General features: G+C 30.2%; 4 protein-coding genes across 7 annotated transcripts; 1 reads left to right on the top strand and 3 right to left on the bottom strand.

Annotated features, from left to right (window-relative positions):
* Positions 1–463: 463 nt before the first annotated feature.
* On the bottom strand, positions 464–12,786 carry Gyc88E (Guanylyl cyclase at 88E). 4 transcript variants are annotated; one of them, XM_012490207.3, is made up of 13 exons: positions 12,437–12,786; positions 7,424–7,616; positions 6,710–6,923; positions 5,831–6,104; positions 5,596–5,719; positions 5,315–5,456; positions 4,372–4,498; positions 4,058–4,262; positions 3,013–3,159; positions 2,586–2,718; positions 2,278–2,505; positions 1,829–2,164; positions 464–864 (listed from the first exon to the last, which is right to left on the bottom strand). In XM_012490207.3, exons 2-13 carry the CDS (start codon positions 7,589–7,591, stop codon positions 464–466), a joined length of 2,499 nt encoding a protein of 832 aa, XP_012345661.1. In that variant the 5' UTR covers positions 7,592–7,616; positions 12,437–12,786. The 4 variants fall into 4 exon arrangements, with proteins under 4 accessions (XP_012345661.1, XP_003696445.1, XP_086760378.1 ...); XM_003696397.4 differs by lacking the exon at positions 12,437–12,786 and adding an exon at positions 11,711–12,421; XM_086904252.1 differs by lacking the exon at positions 12,437–12,786 and adding an exon at positions 8,020–8,112.
* Positions 12,787–12,934: 148 nt separating this feature from the next.
* Positions 12,935–19,686, top strand: Sem1 (Suppressor of exocyst mutations 1). The gene is made up of 4 exons (XM_086904255.1): positions 12,935–13,056; positions 18,186–18,353; positions 18,446–18,542; positions 18,768–19,686. Exons 2-4 carry the CDS (start codon positions 18,269–18,271, stop codon positions 18,814–18,816), a joined length of 231 nt encoding a protein of 76 aa, XP_086760381.1. The 5' UTR covers positions 12,935–13,056; positions 18,186–18,268; the 3' UTR covers positions 18,817–19,686.
* LOC100863378 (sugar transporter SWEET1) lies at positions 13,656–17,218 on the bottom strand. The gene is made up of 6 exons (XM_031918493.2): positions 16,981–17,218; positions 16,406–16,483; positions 16,027–16,150; positions 15,237–15,392; positions 14,321–14,440; positions 13,656–14,225 (listed from the first exon to the last, which is right to left on the bottom strand). The coding sequence occupies exons 1-6, from the start codon at positions 17,055–17,057 to the stop codon at positions 14,118–14,120; spliced, it is 663 nt and encodes a 220-aa protein (XP_031774353.1). The 5' UTR covers positions 17,058–17,218; the 3' UTR covers positions 13,656–14,117.
* Positions 18,836–23,041, bottom strand: LOC100864888 (uncharacterized). Its single transcript, XM_086904251.1, has 9 exons — positions 22,695–23,041; positions 21,738–22,445; positions 21,303–21,639; positions 20,887–21,221; positions 20,600–20,825; positions 20,178–20,519; positions 19,919–20,072; positions 19,691–19,854; positions 18,836–19,602 (listed from the first exon to the last, which is right to left on the bottom strand). Exons 2-9 carry the CDS (start codon positions 22,382–22,384, stop codon positions 19,303–19,305), a joined length of 2,505 nt encoding a protein of 834 aa, XP_086760377.1. The 5' UTR covers positions 22,385–22,445; positions 22,695–23,041; the 3' UTR covers positions 18,836–19,302.
* Between the last annotated feature and the right edge of the window lie 1,978 nt (positions 23,042–25,019).

Genomic DNA, 25,019 nt, shown 5'->3' on the forward strand with positions numbered 1-25,019 from the left:
ATGGAAATTATTGACAAATGTTTCCTTCGGACAAATTTAAAGCTATCTAACACGGTGATTCACGTTCACGAAAACAGTGGGGGACAAATGTGATATTTAAAAGAAAAAAAAAAAAAAAAAAATCTTTCAAGGAAACTTATTCGTTTGTTGCTCTTTCCATTTAAAATACTCGACATACACGTATCAAGATTAACAACACTACGCTATGTATAGTGATATTTCGTTTAAGACACTTTTTTGAGTGTTATCTTTACGAATTGCACGACACGTCGGTTTCGTTCGACAATACACACACATACACACACATATATTCACACGCATACAGTCGATTTTTAATAACAGAAAATCTACGCTCGCGAAGATCACGAAAACGGTTCTATCGCGTCGATGGAGAGGATGGGAAAGGAGAGAGAGAGAGAGAGAGAGAAGGGGGGGGGGGGAAGAGAGAACGAAATCAACTCGATTAAGCGATACAGCATCCGGTATTTTGGTGACGCGTCTTCCCGCTCTTCGTCATGCTGAAGCCAGGGCAGCACTGGTCCTGATGCGCGAGCGACTGCGAGTTACCGATGTCGGTGTGAAACGAAGTCGAGTAATACTCTTTGCCCTTCTCGCAATGCTCGCTCTTCTCTCGCTTCTCCGCTTCCAGGGACGTGGTCGCTTTCTCCTCGCGCGACTCCTCCGACGAGGTGCTCGAGTTCGCGTTCGCGCTCGCCTCCAAGTGCACGATCGCCGATCGATTCTCAGCCCGGGGCGATAAACTATCTCTGTGCTGTCTGAAGTGTTGTTCCGTGTCGCTGAGAAGGGAGCTGAACATCTCCGAGTTTCTGCTTATCACCGCACCCATCGAATTCGATCTGTACTCTGCAATCGATATCGATTGAAATGAGTACAAGTGAAATTTGGTGAGACATTTCTCGTTCGAACATCTGCTCGAGATAAACTGGAGATTGCCCAGGCAGTTTCGAAAGAGAGAAAAGGAAAAAATACTTGTTGTATTCGATATACTTTCCTTTTCGAGATATATTGCTTGGATTTATGTTTTAATGATTCAAAACGAGTAATAAAAGTTTTTGCAAAAGAGAAATAATGGTGTCAATTTTCCATTTATGAATGTTCTAACGTATTTGCGGCACTTTGTACATAATTAATAAATGTACACTTTTATCATTTTAATTTATAGGTTATATGTGTACTGTTCACTGCTAGAAAGAAATCTCACGGAACATCTGATTGGTTAATTTGGAAGGGAACGCCTATTTTCACACACGCATTTTTGTTTTTACCATAATCACATATATTAATCCAAAACGGTGATCTAACCTCGATGCATTAACATGGATTTCATATATTTTAATATAATATTGATATAATATAAAAATTTTTTTGTTTCTCATATGTGTAGACTAATTATGATTTTTAATGATAATTTAATTTATAAATGTAAGTGTAATGTATACGAATATTAATATTCATCAATATATATCAAAATAATTAATAGTTTCGAAAATATTTCAGTCTTATGATTAAAATTATCCTAATTTTATAAGTGAAAATAATTTTTACGATTTTGAATATTCAAATTATAGCTCTTCTAGGATTACGTAGCTATGTCAGGATTGTCAACAAAGCGTCTGAAGTGGAGATAGGCGGTCTAGCGAAGGACCCCTCTTGCCCCTGTGCCGTCCCGCGAGACTTCTTTCCAGCAGTAAACACGAGGAGGACACGTGTCAATTTGAAATATTTTCTCTCGATAATCGCCGCATGCATCTGATGTTTATGTTTTCGTAAAATAGTACTATATCATATAAATAACAAAACTGTTTACCTCTCGAATCGGCATTCTTGGTCGGTGAATTTGCCACCGATCTACGAGCCACGTCTTGGAACGTGATAGGGGAATAAATCCTTCTCTCCTCGGGGATAAAAGTTGATTCTGCGGGCGTAGGGGAGCCAATCTTGGAACCCCTCCTAGAGGACGACGCGTCCAGACAATTTTGATTTTCGTATATGGTCGTCGAAATGTTGAAAGCAGCAGGCGTTCCCGCAGATACTCTTTTCTCGGTGCTTCTCGTATGCCATTGAGGTGGTTCCTGAAAGGTGATTCCCTTGGTCGACGATGACCTATGCTCTCTTTTCTCCAGCCAATAAGTCTTCATTATTCCTGAAACCAGGCCAGAATATATATATATATATGTATATATTATATATATATATTTGAAATATTTTCATTCGATTCGATTCGCTAATATTCGAGATATATAAAGGTCACTACACCTTTGCCTTTCACCTCTATCTCCCCCCGTTCCTTAACCCTATACGACGGTGATAATAGTTCTCGCGTCGATTGCGATATGTGTATTTGCATCGCTTGGCTGGTCGCCTCCATGCGGGACGCCGTGTTCACGGAGTCGCCGAATAAACAGTATCTCGGCATTTTCAAACCCACTATACCAGCCACCACGGCCCCGCTGTGAACACCAACTCGTATTTGAAGATGAAGGCCTGAAAACGACGATCACATCGGAGGAAATGATTACTTTGTCGAAATCAGTGTTGTTAAGCCAGTGATGATGATTTCCAACCTGTGGAACGATCTTTCAGGTCTGTTATCGCCTCGACCATATCGAGTGCCATGTCGCACACGCGATCCGCGTGATCGTTCTCCTTCACCGGAGCACCGGACACCACCATATAGGCGTCCCCGATCGTTTCGACCTGCGAACGAAACAAAGAGATGTTAAAAAAAAAAAAAAAAAAAAAAAAAACGAAAATTTTATATATCGGTTTGTGAAAAAATTATCCACGCATCGTAACCGGGAATAATATTCTTCCGAATTTTGACTTCGTTCAATCATTTAAATCTATTTTAAAAAATTGTTTGAAAAAATCTTTCGATTACGATGCGCGTTGAAAATAAATCGAGTTTGAAAAGTTAATCGAAGTAACGTATTTTAGCGAGATAATGATTTGATTGACGAATAAATGCTAACTCTTACTACCTAAGAATACCTTATACACCCGGTTCCTTTCCGTTAACGTGTCGAAAAGGGAGTACATCGCGTTTAACATGGACACCACCTCCATCGGTGTGATTCTGCTGCAGATTTCTGTAAATGTGACTACGTCCGAGAATAAAATTGAAACGCTGTCGAACATCTGAAATAGTCATGATAGCGAAACGTGTTAATCAACGCCGGCCAGAAAGATCCCTATTTTTCGACATCTAAAACACTGTTCAAAAATACGCGTCACGTTTTTTTTTAAACTTATCCCTCGCTATTCTCCTCCTCTTTCGTCTATCGTTTCGTCGATAAAATTGGAATAGATTCTCGTCATCATATCGCACGTTATCGATCGAGTTTAGGAAAATGGCGATAGAAGAAAGTACTATTCGCTGCTGGAAAAAAGTCTTACGGAATGCAGATCTGATTGGTTAATATAGAAGGAAACGTATTTCTACACGCATTTTTGTTTCTACCATGGTATTTGTCAGAGAGGGATAATAAAATCTAGCAAAGTAGATACAATAATTTAATTTATAAATGTAATTTTATATTCATATATAGGAATAAGCTAGCTAATATACTATAATTTTGAAAATATTTCAGCTTTCCTTAAATAATTAACCTAACATAACTTTATGAAAATAATTTTTACGATTTTAAATATTTAAATTATATATATTTTTTACTGCTATGTGTTGCATATCAGGATTGTCAACAAAGCGTTCGAGGTGGAAATAGGCGGTCCTAGCGAAGGACCCCTCTTGCCCCTCATGCCGACCAGCGAAACTTCTTCTCAGCAGTGAACAGTAGAGGAAGATAGATATATAATTTTTACGATCGAAAGAAGCCGTGTTCTTGAAATATAGTTATTTCAACGTGAAATTTTGTGCGTCGCGAAAAATAAAATTCCGAACGTTGATAACAAGATTCGGCTTTTTGTTTTTTTTAACAAGGTCGAAGAACATTGAAAGATACGATTGATCGTCGTTAAAAAAAAAAAAAAAAAGAAAGAAATAGAAAATCGTTAAAGAAAGGATTGATTTCCTTACTTCGCACGTGTCTATCGGATTCTCGCCGTTTCTCAAACGATCCGCCACTTGTTTCGGTATCATCTGATACAACAATTCATCCGTACGTTTCATTTCTTCGTCCAACTTTCTCATAGACTCCTCTAGCTTCTTGCTTTTCAATTGCTCCTGATCCAAAGCTAACTTAAGCTCCACCGATTGTTGCGTACCGGCAAGCATTAAATCCCTGCAATATGAGGCTCCATCGTACAACGTGCGACTCTTCGATCGCGATCTGATGATAATAATAATAATAATAATAATAATGATAATAATAAAAGAAAGAGCATCGTCACCTGCTGAAATCGTGCATGGATAGATCGTTTATGTAAAGACCCGTCGCGATCAAAGCGTTGAGATCTGGCATAACGGGTGTACCAAGATACATCATCATCTTCCAATTATCCATATATATCATCTGACCTAAGGGATGTGGTGGATTATTCGATTACAAAGATTCGAAGAGAACGGATAAACAAAATGTATCCTCCTTCTCGAATATATTTAAATTTTCTTAAACAAATTTTCACATTATTTTTTTTTTTTTAACTAAAATTTTCCTTCCAAAGTATAGATGTATTTTTCACATTGTTGGAATCAACATTTTTGGATCATGATTGGATCGCTTTCGGTTCTACGAAAATGACAATTTTTTTTTTTTTTTTTTTTTTTTCTTTCAAATGATATTTTAATCTCGAAGGATAAGAAGAGAAACTGAAATATGCAAAGTGTAAATACGACGGATCAGGTGAATCACCATTACAATTTTTCGGTAAAGCCAAACTGGGGGAAAAAAAAAAAAAAGTAGTTGACCTTACTGATTTCTGTCTCAAGGTCAACATCCCGAGTAATTTATTTTCTACACACGCCACGCGATTTTAACTTTGGATACGCAAATAAATATTTTTAATACCTCGAATACGAATATACGAAATGTGTAAGCGAATCATCGTAAGAAACAAATTAATAATCTTGAAATAAAAAGAGTTTCGTTTTCAGGCTGCGTAACTAAAACGTAAACTATTGCACAGATATACCTTACATCTTAAGGATAATATTTCCAATTGTGATTAATATTCGAGTAAAAAATAAAGAGCCTCCTTTGTAAGATGGAATATTTCTAAAAGCCTAAAACATTTTTACAACGAAATTGAATAATTACCGGTTCGCGAGACGATTAAATCGAATCGGTCTTTGTAAAAAAAAAAAAAAAAAAAAAGAGGAAACGGAAGGGGATACCTTTCAATCTCAATGTTCTGTCATCTACCGAATCGAGTTCATCGCTCAATAAAATCTCATTTCTTTGTCGATCTGATGGCCGTTCAGTGAGAATCGGTTCCACGGTTACCAATTCGAAAATATTGTTCGTCCTGTTTAGAATCTGCAACAAAAGTAAACCATCGTCACCGTCACATACGTAATAATAATAATAATAATAATAATAATAATAATAATAATAATAATAATAATAATAATAACTCGAAGAATAATCGAAATGATGAGATTCTATCGATACGTACGGAATGAAACTTAAATGCGATAAGCGGTCTGACGAGATCGAAGAAATGGGTTATCTTTTTGCCCATAAGATCGGGTAATATTACCATCAACGAATTTCCAATACTTCTTACGATCATATCCGATCTGAAAAAAAAAAAGAAAGAGACGGAAGCTCGGTTATAGAGGGGAGGGAAAAGTTATCAACTTGTAATTTATTTATATGATCGCGAGACGAAATGAAATACCGAAGCATACCCGAAAACGATACAGAAAGGGAATATTTCGAACAAAACGGAAGCTCCTATTGGCAAATGTTTCTCCTCGCGCGTCATCGCCAACGAGGCTTGCGTAAAAGCCCTGTTATCGAAGGTGAGTTGGAAGGTGACGTGCACGGTGTCGAAAAGGATCTCCTCGCGCACAAGCTCGATCTGTAATTCCTTGTGATAAAAGTGACGAGCCACCTCTCTTATCTGGCCCATCGTGTAATAAACGAATCCTCGTCGTTTGCTCCTGTAATGGAGGGTCAGGCCTACAACGAGGAGGGAAGGGCAATCAATGTAAATTTAGACCATGATTTTTTCTTTTTATAGATGGAATCTGCCACTTGTTTTATATAGAAAACATTTAAAAAAGACGGATCGAAGAAATCTGGATATCGTATTATTCGTTGCTGGAAAGAAATCTGGCAAGAAAAAAAAAATGCGAGCTTGATTGGTCAATGTGGAAGAAAAATCGATTTTTCGTAATATACGTAGAAGGCTAATTATGATTTGTAAAGATAGTTTAATTTATAAATGAAATTTCGTATTCAAATAGTTAAGATAATAATTGTATATATATATAAAAATAAGTTAGATATAAATAATTTTGAATTATCCTATAACGTAACTTCCTGAAAGTGAGAATAATTTTTACGATTTTCAATATTCAACCTCTTCTACTACTGTGTAGCGTTAGAATTGTCAACAAAGCGTCCGAAGTGGGGATGGGCGGTCCTAGCGAAGAACCCCTCTTGCCCCGCTACCCCTGTCCCGCGAGACTTCTTTTCAGCAGCGAACAGTATTTTAGAAAATAACATTTCAAAGTGTTTTCTTTAATACGATTCGGATCGAGAATCGGGGGGAAGATTTTTACCTTGTCGCGTCTCGTTCTCGCAAATAAAGGAAGGAGCTCTCATCCTAGGGTAGGAGAATTTCAGATATTCGTGTAAATTGTCCAATCCGTTGAGGAAATCTCTTACGTGACGTCCAAGTACTGAAAGCACACGATCATAACCGTACTGGCCAACGAATCCTACGAAGTGTACACCCATCTGATCGAAAAATTCTTTTTCCGTTACGCCAAGTACCTGTGGTGTGAGCGAGAAACGTATTCGATAGAATTAAACGACGTTTCATTTTAACAGACGAAAGGAACAAAAGAAATATAGAAGAAGAAGAAAGAAATTTAGAAGAATCGTCCATTTTTGTCCGTTATACGTGGTCTGACGATAAATCATGAAAATTTTTTCTACAGTTCGATACTTTAAAATGATCGCCGTTCAAAGTTAGGCATTAACTTCGTTAAAAAAGTAAGTAGTTAAAAACTTTGATTAAAATTTTTAATTATTTTTTAAAATGCACGAATAATATTTGTTCGTAGTTATTATAATTATAGATCCTTTTCATTGTAACTTCAGCCGTTTGGCACTACAATTATTTTCGATTATTTTATCGTGTATTATTTGTACCTTCAATTATTAAATTTTATTCATTATTGTCAGATCTCGTGATAATGAACGATGCAAAATTTCTTCAGTTGTTTTCAGCGAGAATTTAAAATTACACCGATTCAATATCATACACTTACCTGAATAGCTTTCTTCGCCAATCTCGGTATAAGATTTTCAGGATAAACCTGATGAACGCTGAAGCTGGGTTGTTCTACGGACGCTTGTCGTCGGATCTCTTCCCATCTATCTTCCCCGTACACCTGCCGTATGTATTCAGACATATTTTCCAAAATTAGGCCATACATCTTTGCTAATTTTCACTTCTTCCTACTGTAAAAGAAAGAAGAAGAAGAAATGGATAATTTCAATCAAAAATGCGTACGATATATAAACTGTATTTTTTCTTTAAATAAAATTTTTGATCACACGAGATGATACGTAGTAACGTTTAAAAGAATCCTTTAGAATTTTTTGCGAATAAACCACTTCTTTGCATCTGTATAATAATTCAGCACGGGATTAAAATGAAACGCTTGTCGGAATAGCGAGCACGAATCGCATTTGATTTATTTTCCACATGTTTTACATTTCAAATATTAATCTTTAACAAAAATATATATATATATTTCTGTCTTCTTATTTTTTCTCGCTTCTATCTACGAAAATTGTATTAACGATGTGACCGACATTTAGAGAAAATTTTCGAGCGTGTGAAACGTTGCACGATATTTACGTTGCTACTGTCTCCACTGATGGTGAGACGAAATCTTGTTGCCATAACCGACGAAAATAATGCGATATTTCCCGAGCGATAGGGATCATTTCGACGACCGATTTCGGATGCTACTCGCGTTTTTCGATTATGATGATCACTGACCCCGCGCACCAAAAGGACGAGGCCTGGAAGGAGGCGGTTTTTGCTTGAATTAAAATCAAGCGTCCATATAAGTAAGAGGCTGGTTATTATTAGACCGTTCACAATTTCGCTCACGTACGCACCTTCACCGATGGACACACCGCGGATAGATTCGGTCGAGGATGAAAAACGAGAGTTCTCCTCCTCCTTTGTGACCCTTTAGACTTGTCATATATTTATTACCCTTTTCACTTTTATTTTCCTGTCACTCGATCGAATTGATCCTCGGGTTGAAAATCGACTTGGCTAATTCATGATAACCGTTTCATTTTCCTCCCTCTTTTTTCCAACGTTCCTCGTATCTCGCTTCGAAAGGACGAAAGGGCAAAAAAAACTCTTTCAACTCTCTCTCTCTCTCTCTCTCTCTCTCTCTCTCTCTCTCTCTCTCTTACTCGCAATTAATTTCTACCAATTTCAGAGTGGAAGAGCACGCATATCTCGCATCTGCAACTTCTATTTATACGATCGGCTAGCGGAGGACCGTGAAGTCACTAGAAAAATATCCTGAAATAAACACCCTCCCGATTAACGATTTTCCGCTAAACTGTCGCCAATTCCAAATCGAAACTCTCGTCTCTCGAAGAACTTTTAAAGATTTATTAGGGCAGAGAGAGATTAAGGACGTTGTAAGGGCACGTTGTGCGTGCAGGAAAGTCGTCGATCGTGCGAAAAATCGCGTTAGAAAGGAAAACGATAAGATAGAATCGAAAAAAAAAAAAAAAAAAAAAGAATGAAATAAATCAAAAGGACGATTTTTTTTTTCGCTCGAAAGATATTATTCCTTTGTTGGTCGAGAGCACTTTTTAACTGGGCGGCCGGCACGATCCCGGAATGCTCATTTTGCCTTGCATGCTCGATGCCACATCGCGTACATTTCGTACTCCGTTGTAGATTTACGATTTTTTGCATTTCGCGTAATAACGCATGCATGTCTTGAATACTCGTTCTTTTTTTTTTTTTTTTTTTTTTGCCTCTTTGCATACGTCACGAACACGCTCCGACACATTTTCATCTCTTAACCTCGAGTAAACGATAACGAAATAATTCTGCGTTCCGCTTGGAATCAAGTGTCTATTTTAAATAAATTCGCGTAACTTTACAAATCATTATAGATAATCGAGGTAAAAGAAAAAAAAAAAATGAACAACGTACACGAGTCAACAACAAAGCAAGAAATAAGAATAAATCAAATCACACGATTGCACCAAATTACACGAATAATTCCGATCGTCTTACGATCAATCCTTCGAACGAACGAAATCCTTCGAAAAGAGAGAGAAAAACAGAAAAGAAGAAGAAGAAAAAGAAGAGGAACAAACGAATATTACAAGGAGGAGAGAAAAAGAAAAAAAAGAATCGCGTCACTTACGTGAACTCTCTCTCTCTCTCTCTCTCTCTCTTTCTCTCTCTCTCTCTCTCGTTGCTACAAGAATGGAAGCGATCGGTCAGTCAGAACCGGAAACACGGATGGTAAGAGGTGGTAAAATAGCCACCTCGTTCAAGGGACGATCTATCGACAGTGCATACACTTCACTTGCGTCACTCGTTCTGAAAGTTGTGCGGGCGGAAAGACGCGGCCGATACTATATACTCGCGCGCACAAAAATGAATCCTCAGGCAGGAAAATGAAGTGGCGTGGACGGGTGGTGAGAGGTGGTGGGTGCAGGAAAACGAAAGGGAGAGTGGATCTAGCTTTTTCTTTTCTCTCTCTTCTCTCGTTACGACGCTGCTACGTTGTTACACATTTCGTGGATTCACGTGTCCTGCGGGACGGTGTCCACGGAATAGTTCGGCCGGCCGGCAACTCCCCCTTCTTCCCTCTTCTTCTACCGCTCATCTACCCCCATCCCTCTCTCCCTTCCCCCTAGCCATCCGTCGACCAGTCACGAGACGGGCGGCGGGCGAATCTCGAGCCGTCCTTTTTCGAGAGAGACGTCCAATTCTTCCCGGCTGGAAAAGTTAGAATACTCGTAACGTTTGGAAACGGGGAGGAGGGGGGAAAGGAGGAGAAGGAGGAGAAGGAGAAGGAGGCAATTCGCGAAAACTTCGTCCCTCTTTCTTTTGTTTTTTTTCTCTTCTTCTTATTTTAAAGATGATAAGGAGCGAAATGTCCGACCGTTAGACCGTTTGGGAAAAACTTTCGTCATATGAAAGTTTTCGCGAACACGCCAAAGGCGATCTCTCTCTCTCTCTGGGTAACATCTGCCCACCGTTCCGTCACGTAACATTTCGATACAGCGTGGCCCATATTCGTCACTTGGAGGATGTCTAATCAATTTTTTTTTTTTTTTTTTTTTTTTACAATTTCTCCTCTGTTTCGAATTAAAACAGAATTCTCGAATCGAGACGTGACACGTACGGTCGGAATCGGAACAATCTCGAACAATTACTTCGATTAATTCTATTTTTATTTCATTGTTTCGTGCGATTCGCAAATCCGTACTATTTTTTCCTCTGTCTTCTTATCATTCGCCCGTTTTATATTAATTCCTTTTTTTTTTTTTTTTTTTTTGAAAATGCACGAATTTAGCATTGGCTTATTTGTTAAGCTAATACGATCCTTAAGGACGCGTGTTGCAACCATTTCGACCGACTCGTGCGGCCTCGTCGTTATTGGATACGGTTATAATTGTCCTGGTATACTTAACGAACGTTCAAGCAAATTACACGGCATCGAAATACACTCTGTATTGTGCTCTAAATTGATATTAAGTCTAATGGGAGAGGGCTGCCGTTTCTGGATGGGCCTCTGCCATGTGAACGCAAAGGGAAACGTTCTACTTTCCGTGGCTTCTATAATTTATTAAATTCGCCTCGAAAAACCGATTGAAAAATTACATGTTCTTCGACGATTAATAACGTAGAGATGTGATTGAACAATTTTTTTACAAGCATTCAATATTCGACAGATTCGCCGTATGGAAAATAATTAAATTGCAATTAAAAAGTAATTAAGGGAGTTTAATTAATTAATTAAACTCGAATAGATAATAATACATAACAAACATTGTCAATCGGTATTTTAATTGTCGATATTTCAGTGAGTATAGTATGAGTATAATAATGATATGTAATGCAAAAGTTTTAATTTTTTTCATATTTAATTGATAAAAGGATGTTTTGTATTTTTGTAAATAAAACAATTAATTTTAACACAATTTTTTTTATAATATAAAGTGTCATACATCTCTCGTTACATCTCTTTATTTAAACGATATTTCTTCGATAACGAGCATATATATAATTAATTTAAGAAACGAAAAAGCGATTTTCTCATTTTTCCAATTCATTTCGTATTAATACTCAAATATTGTACGAAATAATCGATCGTCGATATAAAAGAGCAAAAAGAGCACGTGTATGTACGATGCTTGATTATTTGGAATACGTTTGTCTTAACCGCGTATTACACGTATCTTAAATCGTGGAAACTACATTCGTATGGTTTAGAGGCGATCTTAATCGTTCTCAAAACTCTATAGCCGAAAATGTGTTCTGTTATACGAACCATCAGCTGATCGACATGACTCGAACGTGACGAGAGGCACAGGGGATGCAGCAGGTGTTATAACGAGCCTACCTCCACACAACAGAACCACGCTCACGTTAACCAACTATTTTCCTGTGTGTACGAACGTACTGACAATCAGCTGAGGCGCGCACACTCGGGATCAATCGCGAAACGAATCCTGCGCAGACAGAAATTTCATGGATGCGCGCAGGATTCTCCCGGCTTTGCGATCCAACTTCGTGGACATTTTCTTACAAGTAAAAATTATCTTAAATCTTTTCTATATTTTTGTTTCTTTCCTTTCATTGATTCAATTTTTCAAATTCTGACATGTAGATGCTACACGTACACCATTGGTGAAAATTTTGGAATCATTTCTTTTTCCTTTTCATGTTGAATCTGTATTTATAATTTCCGTTAATTAATTCGAAATCAATTAACCTGTTGAATTGTCGCGCGAGGTTCGTAGTTTAGGAAAAATTAAATTGAAAGATAATCGAATCGATCTCGAAATCTACGCATTTTTTATTCGGATTCGAAAATCGTGCGACACTACATTTTCAATTTTATGTCTTTTTAATTTCTTATATGTTTGATATTAAGAATATGATATTAAGAAAAATAAATTAAAATATGAAAAGATATTATATAATAGGCATCTTTAATAAGAATTATTTATTTTTAAGTAATTATTTTTAAAAGAATCGAAAGAGGTACACTCACCTCATCCCATATTCCTTTAGATTATATTTCAGCAACAGGGATAAAACAGCCAAAGAGATTGAATTAATCCAAATACATTGTTCGTAAAAAACGAAAATTTACAACGCTCTGTATTGTTCGTAAAAAAGAAAAAACTCATGCAATAGAGAAACACACGTCACCAACGTTTCTTCTTCATATTGCAACGATAAATAAATATTACGATACAAATTTACTTTTTTTACATTTATTTTACTTTATTAAATAATTCAAATCGCAAGCGCGCAAAAAGGAGGAAAAATTTTTTTCCATCTTATATTGTTTTCTGTTTCAGTTCTATTTTCTATTTCACGCGTGAAATCATACCAGAATACCAGTGTCCGTCGAACAATCGAACACGTTACTGACCACGGCATATACCAGACATGCTACTGTCTACATAGAAGGCCGCTATTTCCTGCTATTAACCAGCAAACTCGATCAGAAAGTCAAGCGATGATGTACGTCGCTCATATAATAAGCCGATACCAAGAGAGACTACTAACGAGCCATCGTAGACGTAAATCGTAAGGGGACGAAACCAGTTGCCAGGAGAGTTGCATTTGCATGCTGCGTAACGTGGTCGCGTAGAAAGTAAAATGGTAATCACCTTTGGTTATTCTTAATAGAGTAGGCCTAACGCGAACGCACACATGCTCCTCATCGAAGATTGTGTCAGTCATTGACAAGTATTACGTCGTTTTTGCGCGTATTAATAAGCGTGTACAATTTGCGTAATAGATTCTATTGAAAAAGAAACGCTTATTTGTTGACGGAGTAATATCATAATTCTTTCAAAGAAACATTAAGATAAGATAAGATTTATACGATAGAAATTTTGTCCGTTGTGATATTTATGTGATAAATTATTTAAAAACGGAACTTGGAGATAAAAGAATTTTTATAAACGATAAAGTTATTAAAAGGATTAAAATTTTGTTACTATAGAAAGAAATTTATGCAAATTCAATTGAATAAATAATAATAAACGTTAAAAAAAAAATTATTATAATTGGATTGAATTAAAAATAAATTGATTTCTTTAAGTCAATGTACTTACCAAGTAGATAGTTACCAAAATTCATAGCCATTGTTATCCTATTGAACAGATCTTCCTGTTTTAAATATAACGTACGACTTAAATGATTGAAAGGGGAGATCTCCCCCTCTTTTTGCCTTGTTCATCATTGTATTATTAATATACGTATAATGAGTAAATTTATTTTTATAATTTGAACTTATAACTAAAAATAATATTTATAAATACATTATTAAAAATACATCATCTTTTTTACAATTTTTAAATATAACCTGAAAAGTTTATAAATACATTTTTGTAGGAATATAATTTAGTGAAAATTCATATTTATATTGTAACTAAACTTAAAATATTACCAATATAATTTACAATATCTAATTATAAATATTAAATATAAATATCGTTTAATTTAAAAAAATCTTATTTATTTTTTTTAAATTGTCTAGGCACAATAATAGACACAATAGTCGTGGCTAATAATGTGATGTATATTATGTAATAAAACTATTGGAATTGTTAAAACTTATAAATTTTAATCAGTATACGTGTAGAAAAATTTTAACAACTCAAGATAAAACGTTTGTTGAAATGTACACGCTTTTGATATTTACAATTTCATTTTTCTTATTCCGCTTTCTTTTGTGTGGATTCTTTGTTTTTCGATTTTGATGGGTATATTACGAATAACGACATTTGTGCCAAAGATAAAACAAAAGCTACCGAATTCTGAAACTTTAAAAACATACAATGTATTATATTAAAATAATATATATTTTTTAAAATAAATAATTTGCTTGAAAGTGATAAAAAACAGATAGTTTACTTACGATAATAAAAACGTTATTAATTATAAGACCATACAATAACCATAAAAATGTGACAATAGTACCCATAAATATAAGCGGAAATGGAAGAATATCCGTATTTTTTGTTTTTATAATTTCTCCCTGATAAACAAAAGAAAAGAATAATAATTATAATTTTAATATATTAAAATATCTTCGTTTAATTTTTTATTTTATAAATTTTCTAAAGATCTGAATTTATATTATATTTATTGATCGATATTTTTAAATAAATTGTATTTATATGTACGTATATATTAACTCTAATTTAGAATCATAAGTCATTATTTTAAATGCGAAAAAAATGTAATATATTTGAAATATCTATGTTAAATTAAAAGATTACGGAGAAATAATCGCTCGTTTAAAAATGAATTTCAATTAAATATTGTTACACTCGATGACGTATGTCACGAAAAATATCTCGATGAACTAGAAATCGACGCAATTATAAATAAGAGTAAAATTTGAGAAAATTATATATTAATTTCAAATCTTACATTTTACATAATTATAATTAGTCTTACAGAAACAATGAATTCTAACATTTTAAAATTTTCATTCTAACTTCGCTACTTCTATTGTTACGATTATACATTTTTCGCATGATTTGCCACGGTTTATAACTTTTTAAAACTTCTTGTCGCAACAAAGAATTATTGTGCAACGATTGCAAAATTTCTCGTCGATTATTGTATGAAAAAGAATTAACTATTTATATTGATAAAATTATTTTTGTGAAACACGTAGTCATTTTTTAAATTTTTTAATATTCATTATTAATATTCAATAATATGTCAATAAATTAATATTATATTTTATTTTTATTAAAAATTTTATTTGTTAGATTTATTTATTTTATAGAACAATATGCATAAAATTTAAAAATTATACTTACAAGATGTACGAGAGGAGATGCTACTAACAGCAATAATAACACTGTCACAATCAAACCGAATCTAAATTCGATCTTCTCGGGACTTTCCACTTGTGCATATGCGAGAAAGACCATGACAAAAGTTGTTGCCTTGCCTATCAAAGCAAGTATATCTTTCTAAAAATGCGAACACTTGATGTCAAATATTTATTCAGGTTCTGATATGATTAGAAATATTTGTCCGAAATTTCTTCGTACAGCAGAAACTTTCGTTTTTCTCTAAAGGTATAATTTTATCAAACTATCGATTTATATTTTATTATAATTATTTGAAATTTAATAAAAATATATATCTCGTTGTAAATCATATATCTATCGAATCCGTCGTAAATTTATAAATGAATTGATGAATTAAAATGTATAAATATAAAATGAATTATTTAAAAAATATTGATACTATTTTTAAAATAACAATACAAATTAATATTTATATATATTTCTTATACTATAGACGAATATATATGATTTTATTATTTAATATAATTATATTTAAATTTTTAAATTTTATTGTTTTAAAAATATTAAGAAATTAGAAATGTTATTAATTAAAATAAGTTATATAAATATGAAACTTTTTGTTTTTAATTTAAATTTCATATTTGTATTCAAAATTTAAATATCTAATTTCATCTATTATGAATAATTATCTATAATTAGTGATTTTAAACATGAAAAATAAAAGAAGACACAAAAAAAGATAGAATGAAAAAAGCAACATCATGCAATTTGATTGAGAAATATAAATTCGTACCGTGTGTGGTGAGTAATAATAGAATACAGCCATGTATGCCATATTTGTGAGTAATCCAAAAACATTAACATTAATCATTGCAATATCTCTCAAAATCCATGCATATTGAAGCATTAAAATACACCTATACAAAATTTTTAATTTATTATAATTCTACTTAGATAATCTATAGGTTTTTTGTATTACAGTTATAATATATCTTTTCACAAAAGAAAAAAAAATACTTCAATTATGAACAAAAATATTTATATATTTAAATATTTTTACTATACAATATAACAGAATAAAACAATTAATAAAATAAATGTTTTTAAATAACATTATTAAATATTACTTATCATTATGCTTTTTGTATTAAATAGTAAAGTAGTACACTTACATTCCTATACCACCTAAAAAAGGCATGGGATCAAAACCTTTGGATGAGCCTTTTTGATAAATATCCTTACATATCAATCTATAATTAAATGACATTTAAATTTAAACAATTAAATTATAATCAAATTTTCTATTATTATTTTCTATTATTTAATATTTAAAATTTTTATATAAAATTTATATATATAATGTTTTTATTTATATAATATATATTTATATTTATTATATAATATATATATTTTTTAAATTAAATTGATAAAAATGAAAAATATGATCTTAAATGGTTTATAAAATTATATATGACAAATATATCTTATGACTATAATTTCATTATACAAATTTGTGTATTAAATTTGTGTATTTATCATATATATAGATCTAAAAACACTGTACAAGCGAGAAATCACTTATATTTATTATCACGTGGAAGGAAAAAATGCAAGTTTCAAAGAATGATAATATTTCTACTGAATTACTCAAATAATTTCTTTTATAAATATGTCTTGTATTAGAAATCAAACGCTATATTTTCAAAAAACATAAATTAAATAAATATTTCGCATTTTTTCAACTTACGTTCCAGATAACATTTGACCCATAGTACAAATTGAGGCACATGATGCCACAAGTTCTTTATAATCCTCTAAGCCCATTGTAGATTAACAGTTATCTTCCTCTAAACTCAGTAACTACTATGAATCACTTCATCACTAGGAAACTGAATGGAGTGCAACCGGTATAAATAGGAAGATTAGGAAAAAAGATAATGATTGGTAATATTATTTCCATTTGCGACGCTAATGTGTCGCCCCACTGCGACATAAACGTACACTTTTTGCTTATCGACATAAATTCCAATCAATTGTCAATTTTTGATAAATTAAATCAAAGGTATTTAAATATTACGTGATAACTATACTACGTCATATAAAAAAGGATATAAGGAAATTTCCATTGTTTATGATAAAGTAATCGAACATATTTAATCATTTTTAATGTCTTAATTATTCGTAGCTTGTATGATTAATAAAAATTAAATTATATAGCTTTAATTTTCAGATTAAAAATTATTATTTTACACAATATTTTCATGTATAATTTAATTGTACAATACTTAACACATTTATTTCAGTAATATTTTATTGAACTATACAAAACAGTAAACAGTATATGCATGTTATAATCAATGAGCGCGATCAACGCAATCTGGTGATTTAACAAAGATTTAATTTTTTTTAGCGCTAATTTTAAATATCTATAATATAATTTAAATAAATTCTGTTACATATATTATTTCACTAAATGTTATTTAACTATAAATAATAAAATATATTAAAATATTTAATTCAAAATTAAATTTAGCTTTATTTAAAAAAAATTTTCAATAAATTTATTGAATTTATTCATATCTGAAGAAATTGATTTACGTAAAAAAAGATATTATACTTGCGTCATAAATATTGTGAATTCATGATAGATAAACTTATTGTATGTATCTTCAATATGTAATTTTTTTGAATCCTGAATTCATTAATTAAAAAAAAACAAGACAATATTTATAATAATCAAATATAAAGACAAAATAGAACAATATATATAATAAAAAAACATTATTTTTGCATTAATAATATTTTATATAATTAATTATTTTAATTATAAGAAATATTATATATTGCTTTGTTTTTATTCATTTTACAAGAAATTTACTATAAACTATATCTTATTATAAGCAATATCTTTTTTTAATTCAAAGTTATCAATATTGAATATTTTATTTTTAGTGAGAAGAAAAATCTAGAAAATTCAAATATATTTTATCCTATAAAACGTTACTATTGTGCGATCTGTATTAATTCACTTCACAATGTCAGAAAGTAAAAACGATAAATCAAAGATTGATTTAGGATTATTAGAAGAAGATGATGAATTTGAAGAATTTCCTGCAGAAGGTGAAATAATTCAGTATCGTGTATATTTATTATAATTCAATAAAAGTATTTTTATAGTATTCTAACCTCAATTTGGTTGAATGACTTTGTAGATTGGACTGCAGTAGATGAAGACAACGAGGATATCAGTGTCTGGGAAGATAACTGGGATGATGATGATGTAGAAGATGACTTTAATCAGCAATTAAGGTAATTTTAATATTATTTTTGAAAAACGTTTTTTTAATAAATTATACATAAATAATTAAACGTTTTATTGTATTAATATTTTCAATATAATAGATAGGTTTGTAACAAAAATAACTTCTCTCCGATATAAATTTTTTTAAAATGTTAAGATATTTACACTAATGTATATTAAAAAAACATATTAAATAATTTTAAAAAATTTTTTAAATAATTTATTTGTTTCAGAGCACAATTAGAGAAACAAAAGGCTCAAAACAAAGGAAAGGAATCATAATGAAATTATAAATTAAATATTATTATTCATAAATATATATTAACTTATTAAGATTTCACATTACATATTTAAATTTCATTTGATATATATTGATAGACTTTTATTAATTGAGAAATATAATAATTTTTCATAAATATTTGTACAAAACTTAAACATTAAATATAAATGTACAATTTAAATGCATGTAGTACCTAATATACATGAAGTATATCATACAACTCATAAGAGTCCTGTATTAATGAAAAAAATACTTGGCATCTTTAGTATAAATATGTAATCAGGTACACAGTCTGTTTTGGAAAATTTTATATAATTCTACATTATATCAAGTCAACAAATTTAGTACATATGGCACATCAATTCCTTTTAACTAAAATATATCTCGGTAACTAGCAATTCTAATATTTTTAACTTCAATAATAGTTTAGTAGAATTAAAAAAAGGAATTGAATTGACTGTTTTTATCGAATTAAAATAAAAATGAAATTATAAAGATATTTTACTATGATTCGATCTACATGAACTTAATAACTGTGATGCTAAAACATCTAATATTTGTAAATTTAAGTCTATATTAATTTTCTTTATTTCATAAGAATCAAGTAGATACTTTAAAATATTTAAAGTATCATCCTCACCAAATATTAATTTTATATCATTTGGAATTTTAATTAATAGCTCTTGTAACAGTCTTTCTTTTAATGTCAATGGTTCTTCAGAAAATTTAGTTTGTACAGTATGAAGTGATATATTACTCAATTGATCAAAAATTCGTAAAGTAACAGCCTGTAAATTAAACGCAATTTGTAAATGAATATAAAAATAATAATTTCTTGTAATAGTAAAACATAATAAAAAAAGTATAAATTATTACTTGTAATACAGATTCAGTAACACTTCCAAAAAGTAATTTTATCCATCTAACAACTGTTTGTTGTTGTAAGGCATTATTACTTCCAATTCCTGCCAATAATTCGCAAATAAGATCTACAGCAACACTTGTTAATATTAAATGTGAATCCAATTCGTCAATATCCTCTAAAAATAAAAATAATTTAAAATTAAAACTTTTAAAACGTTTAATTTTTTTTATAATATTTACCTTCAGAAGAACTTTTTACAATTTCCCACCAATGAGTTAATAATGCAGAATCATTAGTACTCTCCATTGAATCAACAGCTTCATAAGCAGAATCCACACAGGAATATTCAGTTCTTTCAGTTATTAATTTTTGAAATTCTGTTGCTAAACTTTTCTATTAAAATCAGATAAAATTTTTATATAAAATCAAATTACTTATAAAGTTTATGAAATATAAAATTAATTAAATATACATCTCTTTAATATTAAATTTATTTACCGATTTAATATCTTCGACAAATCTCCATGGAATATCAGCTAAAGGCATTAATGTAGGTAAGGGTATATTTTCTTCCTCTTGTTCAATTTCAAAACCTGGAACGACTGTTTTTAAAGTATTAAAAACTCCACTTACTGTCTTGACCAAAAATTTATCAAATCGTGGTGCAACTATGTCTGCCTTTTTATTAGCGTTACTGCTTGGACGTAGAAAATGTCGTAATTGTGGTGGACATTCGTTAGCCAAGCGTGTAGTTAAAATTTTCAAATAGTTTTCTAATTCAAGACGACCGCCGCCTTCTGGTAAAATCAAATTTGACATAACAGATGCTAATTCTGGAATCTATAAAATTTATATTATATAAAATATTAAAAAATATTTTATAATAAATGATAAATATGTGTAATAAATATTAAAATTACTTCTTGTAGACTAGTATGTAACTGAGCAAAATCGCGATATTGTCTCCTAACAGTAGCAGTTGTAGTTTCAAATAAATCAACTCCACGTTGTTCTATATCATCAAATTGAATACAATAAAGTAATTGTTGTGAACCATCAACAGCTGTATGAAATTCTGTCCATGGAATGGATAAATTTGTAAATTGACTACCTTCATATATTACATAAGACTTTTCTTCAACATGTCTGAAAAATATAATATATATTTCATTTTTTTTATAAAAATTTAAAAATTATTACTACTCACAAAGGTGTATTCACAGTTGATTTTTGTTGTAATACAGTTCTAAGTCTAGCAATTGTTGTAGCAAAATCTGTAGGTTCTTCATATACAGGAGATATTTTATCTTCTTCTATTTCAGAATCTACTTCTACCATACTTTGACCCCATAGACCTCTATGTTCTGTAGCTAAATTATGTAAACGTAATGTAGGTCTCCTATCATTTATAGATAATGAGGTATTTTCATGCTCAATTAAAGCTTCATTAGATGACTCAGATTTTGATTTTGGTAACGATCGTGGAATTAGAGCTGCTGTTGCAGATGTTATACCACCTCCTAGAGCATTAGATATAGCTTTCTGAAATAATCATTTCATTAATTGAAAATAATGGTGAAAAAATATAAAATAAATAAACATTTTGAAATATTATAAACATACTTTTGTGAATTGTGAATATACATTCTTTTCTTGTTTATTTTGAATTTTAACAACTTCTTTTGCCATTGGTTGTAATAAATCTGATAAATTTTGAAATAGCCAATGTGGAGAACTTATTGTTTCAATAACTATTAATAATCTTTTTGCTAAGATAGATAATAAAAGTTTACATGGCAATGAACTTGTTAATTCCCACTGTAAAAATTCTTGTGCTAGAATAGTAACCATTCGATGAAGCATATGCTCTAATACTGCTACATTACGAGAACCAGGATGCAAATATTTAAATGCTTCTTCTAAATTTGGTGCAGTTCCTTTTTCTACTCTTCGTAATGCTCTATAATGTAGTTCAATCATTAGGTTAAATAATAATTAATTTTTCATAAATATATTATATTTATGAAATATATATATATATATATGTATATATTATACCTGTGATATTCTTTTAAATGTAATAAGAACACATTAGACAGCTTATGAGTAAGCTTTATTTTGTCAATTAAACTGATTTTATGAAATAGTTTGGTCAATAATTTTTTTAATAGTTCTTGTGCTTCATTAGGAAATGATTTGTCATCACTGATAGATTTATACCAAACTTTAATGCATTTTAAATGTATTTCCTTCGCTAAATTATGTATTTCTACTGTTCTCTTTTTTTTTCTATTGCTTATTTCCTTTTCATTAGATATAATGATCATTTTTTCTTTTTGTTTTTTATGAGGTATTTGTATAGAATTTATATTTTTATTTATCTTTATTTCATTTTCAAATTTATTATTACATTCATTTTCCTTTTTATATTCATATAATTTCAAATTATTTATAAATTTTTTATATAACCAATTATTAAGAAATTTTATATTAAGTGGACTATTAGCTTTTAATGCAAGTTGAAATAAAAAACAACTGAGCCATACTGATAATATTATAATAAAAATAGCCCATAAAATAGAAACATATATTGGTAATGGTGTGAGACCTGCCCATTCTTGTATGATTAAAGATAACAATGCACATAATATACTTAAAACCAACAATATCTGGTTCAACCAGCTCATTGGTATAACTTTTTCCATTGTAAAAATAATATAAGAATATTACTTTTAACATTACATTTTGTGCTAATATAATATAAATCTGTAAAATAAATATTTTTATTATTTTATAAATTACAAATATCAAAATTATGTCAAAATGTGATAAATTTTATATTAATATAAATATTGATTACATGAAAAAATTTATTTCATAAATATTTTTAATGAAAAAGCATTATGTCATATAAAATTTATCTAAGAAACAAAATTCATATATAATTTTTTATTTTTTTTTTTTAGAATTATACTTATTTGTATCACTATTTTAATAATTATTTATAAAACTTACCTTATATCCTTAAAATATTCCTATATTACTTGTATTGACATATTGACATATTTTATACTTTAAGTTCGACATTTTTTATTCTCTGTCGAATTGGATCATCAAATTCTTTCGCGAACATTGTTTCATATGTACACATTAACAGTCACAAAACATTAACTAATAAGCTTTGAATTTATATGCACCTGAATTTTTATGAACATTTTACTAAACGACAAGACATAGATTACATTTAAAAAAGAATGGCTATCTCTTTGTCACCGCGTGTTTATCTTTACAATATATAGACAGTAATAATTATTGTATCTATTTAAAGCATAAACAATATTTTACACAAGATATGTCAAAATATATATATATATATATATATATATATATATATTTATCACATGATAAAACATATAAGTATTTGATATTGTGATTATGAGATTAATTATTTTTTGTTTTTATTGATAAAGAAACACAATAATTCATATATAAATGTTTATAATAATATGATGATGCATAAACAATATATAAATATAAAAATACAAAAAATATAAAAATATAATCTGTATAATGATTACGATTCTTTTTATTTTTCAATTTTTATTTCTATTTTTATTATTTATCTATATATGGTTTGTATTTATGCGTTCATAAGACGAGTCCAATTTTTGTTTAATTTTATTATCTTTTTTGTCTAACCTATTGATTAAAAATCTTAACAAAAATTATACTATATTTACATATGTATTTACGTTTTTATAGCGTTCTACGTTTTTGTAGAAAAATATACTTATATATTTTATATGTATACAGAATATTTTTTTATGAATTATGAAAATAGTTTTATATATACTTCTATATATTTTATTATATATAAATTAAAGACATATATATAAGCAAATATTTCTTTATTATTCATTTCTATATCAATCATATATTTTTATTTAAATTAATTTTAAATTGTAATTAAATCTGTTTTTTTTTAATTATTTCCTTAATTTTTAACGAAATACATTTTTTTGATAAATTATTACATAATATTTAACTTATTAAAAATTTTTGATTAACGCCATCTCGCGTTTGGACACCCAAAGCTCCGATTTATTATTAGGATAGCAGAATGTATAAGCAAGTGTTCCAAGTTATAAATAAAAAAAACACCTTTTTTTTATGACGTCACACGAATTCAAATCTTTTTGTATATTATATTAATAACAAATCGGACCTTCGAATATTCAAACGCAAGATGGCATTGATCTTAAAAACATTTTGATAATTACTTCCTTTATCGGAATATCACAGATATTATTTTAAAAAATTATTTCTAAAAGAGATGGCGCTGATTCTTAATTCTTATTTTATTTTATTCTAGTTTTGAGAAGTGTTTTTCATATTTAAAAGATGGCGTTGACTATCAATTCTCATCTCTATATTTATCCTTTTTCTATTATTTTTTGTGTATGTGTTTATGTATTTCATTTATGGCACTCTGGAGATGGCGCTAATTCCACAATTTTTAATGTCTCTACTCTTCTTCCACTATTTACATTTTTTATTTATATTTGTACATTGATAATAAGATATAAAATATTAATTGAATACATTTTATAATTTTTTTCTCATTTCAATCTGTTTTACTCTTTAATGTAAAAAATATAGATATTATTTATACAATGGTTTTAAAATTTACATTTTTAAGATGACAAAACAAAAAATATCTATGTTAAGAAATATTATAGAAAATCAAGATAATTCTATGATGAATGCAATGCAATCAGTGAACATAATTGATAATTAAATTAAACAATAATCAATATTATCATCTATCAAGAAATCTTACTTATCATATGATAATAAATTTATTCGTTTTCTTTCAAAAGTGACTAGTTAATAAATTCTAGAAAATTAATCTCTTGTATGTTATAAAATATATTACAAAGAGTAACTAGAAATTTTTCATTCAAATTATAGAATACGATAATAATTAAGTTATAAATATAAATATAGCAATATAATTAGCAATGATTCGGGAATTATTAAATTGTAAATATTCGCTGAGTAAGCAAAACAATTTATCTTCAAGTATTAATATTTTCAGCGCGTATCCAAAGAAAGATGAAGTGTGATAAACTTATCCTATTGCACGTCTACCCCATGCAGATGCACGCATGCATGCATATACGCGTCCTAAAGAGTGCAGGCGCTAATTTTAGTCGGTGAAGTGTCAGAATAAGCGTAAGTCACCCGGGGTCCTTGTAAGGCTAGGAGGTAATCCCGGGGACCCTCGGCATGCACTCTTCGATAGCCACAGCATCCGATGTACCCAGCTACCGGCAACTC

This window comes from Apis florea, unplaced genomic scaffold, assembly GCF_048593485.1.
Source record: "Apis florea isolate Af1SG1 unplaced genomic scaffold, ASM4859348v1 contig_2350_pilon, whole genome shotgun sequence".
Lineage (NCBI taxonomy): Eukaryota > Metazoa > Arthropoda > Insecta > Hymenoptera > Apidae > Apis > Apis florea.

Bases quoted from the DNA above. Each gene is read 5' to 3' on its own strand.
- LOC100863378 (XM_031918493.2), bottom strand. From the start codon at position 17,057: ATGGGCTTAGAGGATTATAAAGAACTTGTGGCATCATGTGCCTCAATT. The intron at 16,484-16,980 runs GTAAGTTGAAAA...ATTTAATTATAG, and splicing joins GGTCAAATGTTATCTGGAAC to ATTGATATGTAAGGATATTT. The intron at 16,151-16,405 runs GTAAGTGTACTA...AATTTTGTATAG, and splicing joins TTTTTAGGTGGTATAGGAAT to GTGTATTTTAATGCTTCAAT.
- LOC100864888 (XM_086904251.1), bottom strand. From the start codon at position 22,384: ATGGAAAAAGTTATACCAATGAGCTGGTTGAACCAGATATTGTTGGTT. The intron at 20,826-20,886 runs GTGAGTAGTAAT...TATATTTTTCAG, and splicing joins TCAACTGTGAATACACCTTT to ACATGTTGAAGAAAAGTCTT. The intron at 19,603-19,690 runs GTAATAATTTAT...TTTAATTTACAG, and splicing joins TTACTGAATCTGTATTACAA to GCTGTTACTTTACGAATTTT.
- Sem1 (XM_086904255.1), top strand. From the start codon at position 18,269: ATGTCAGAAAGTAAAAACGATAAATCAAAGATTGATTTAGGATTATTA. The intron at 18,354-18,445 runs GTGAAATAATTC...ATGACTTTGTAG, and splicing joins TGAAGAATTTCCTGCAGAAG to ATTGGACTGCAGTAGATGAA. The intron at 18,543-18,767 runs GTAATTTTAATA...TATTTGTTTCAG, and splicing joins GACTTTAATCAGCAATTAAG to AGCACAATTAGAGAAACAAA.
- Gyc88E (XM_012490207.3), bottom strand. From the start codon at position 7,591: ATGTATGGCCTAATTTTGGAAAATATGTCTGAATACATACGGCAGGTG. The intron at 6,924-7,423 runs GTAAGTGTATGA...CTCACACCACAG, and splicing joins TGGCGAAGAAAGCTATTCAG to GTACTTGGCGTAACGGAAAA. The intron at 3,160-4,057 runs GTAAGGAAATCA...TGACTATTTCAG, and splicing joins ATCCGATAGACACGTGCGAA to ATGTTCGACAGCGTTTCAAT.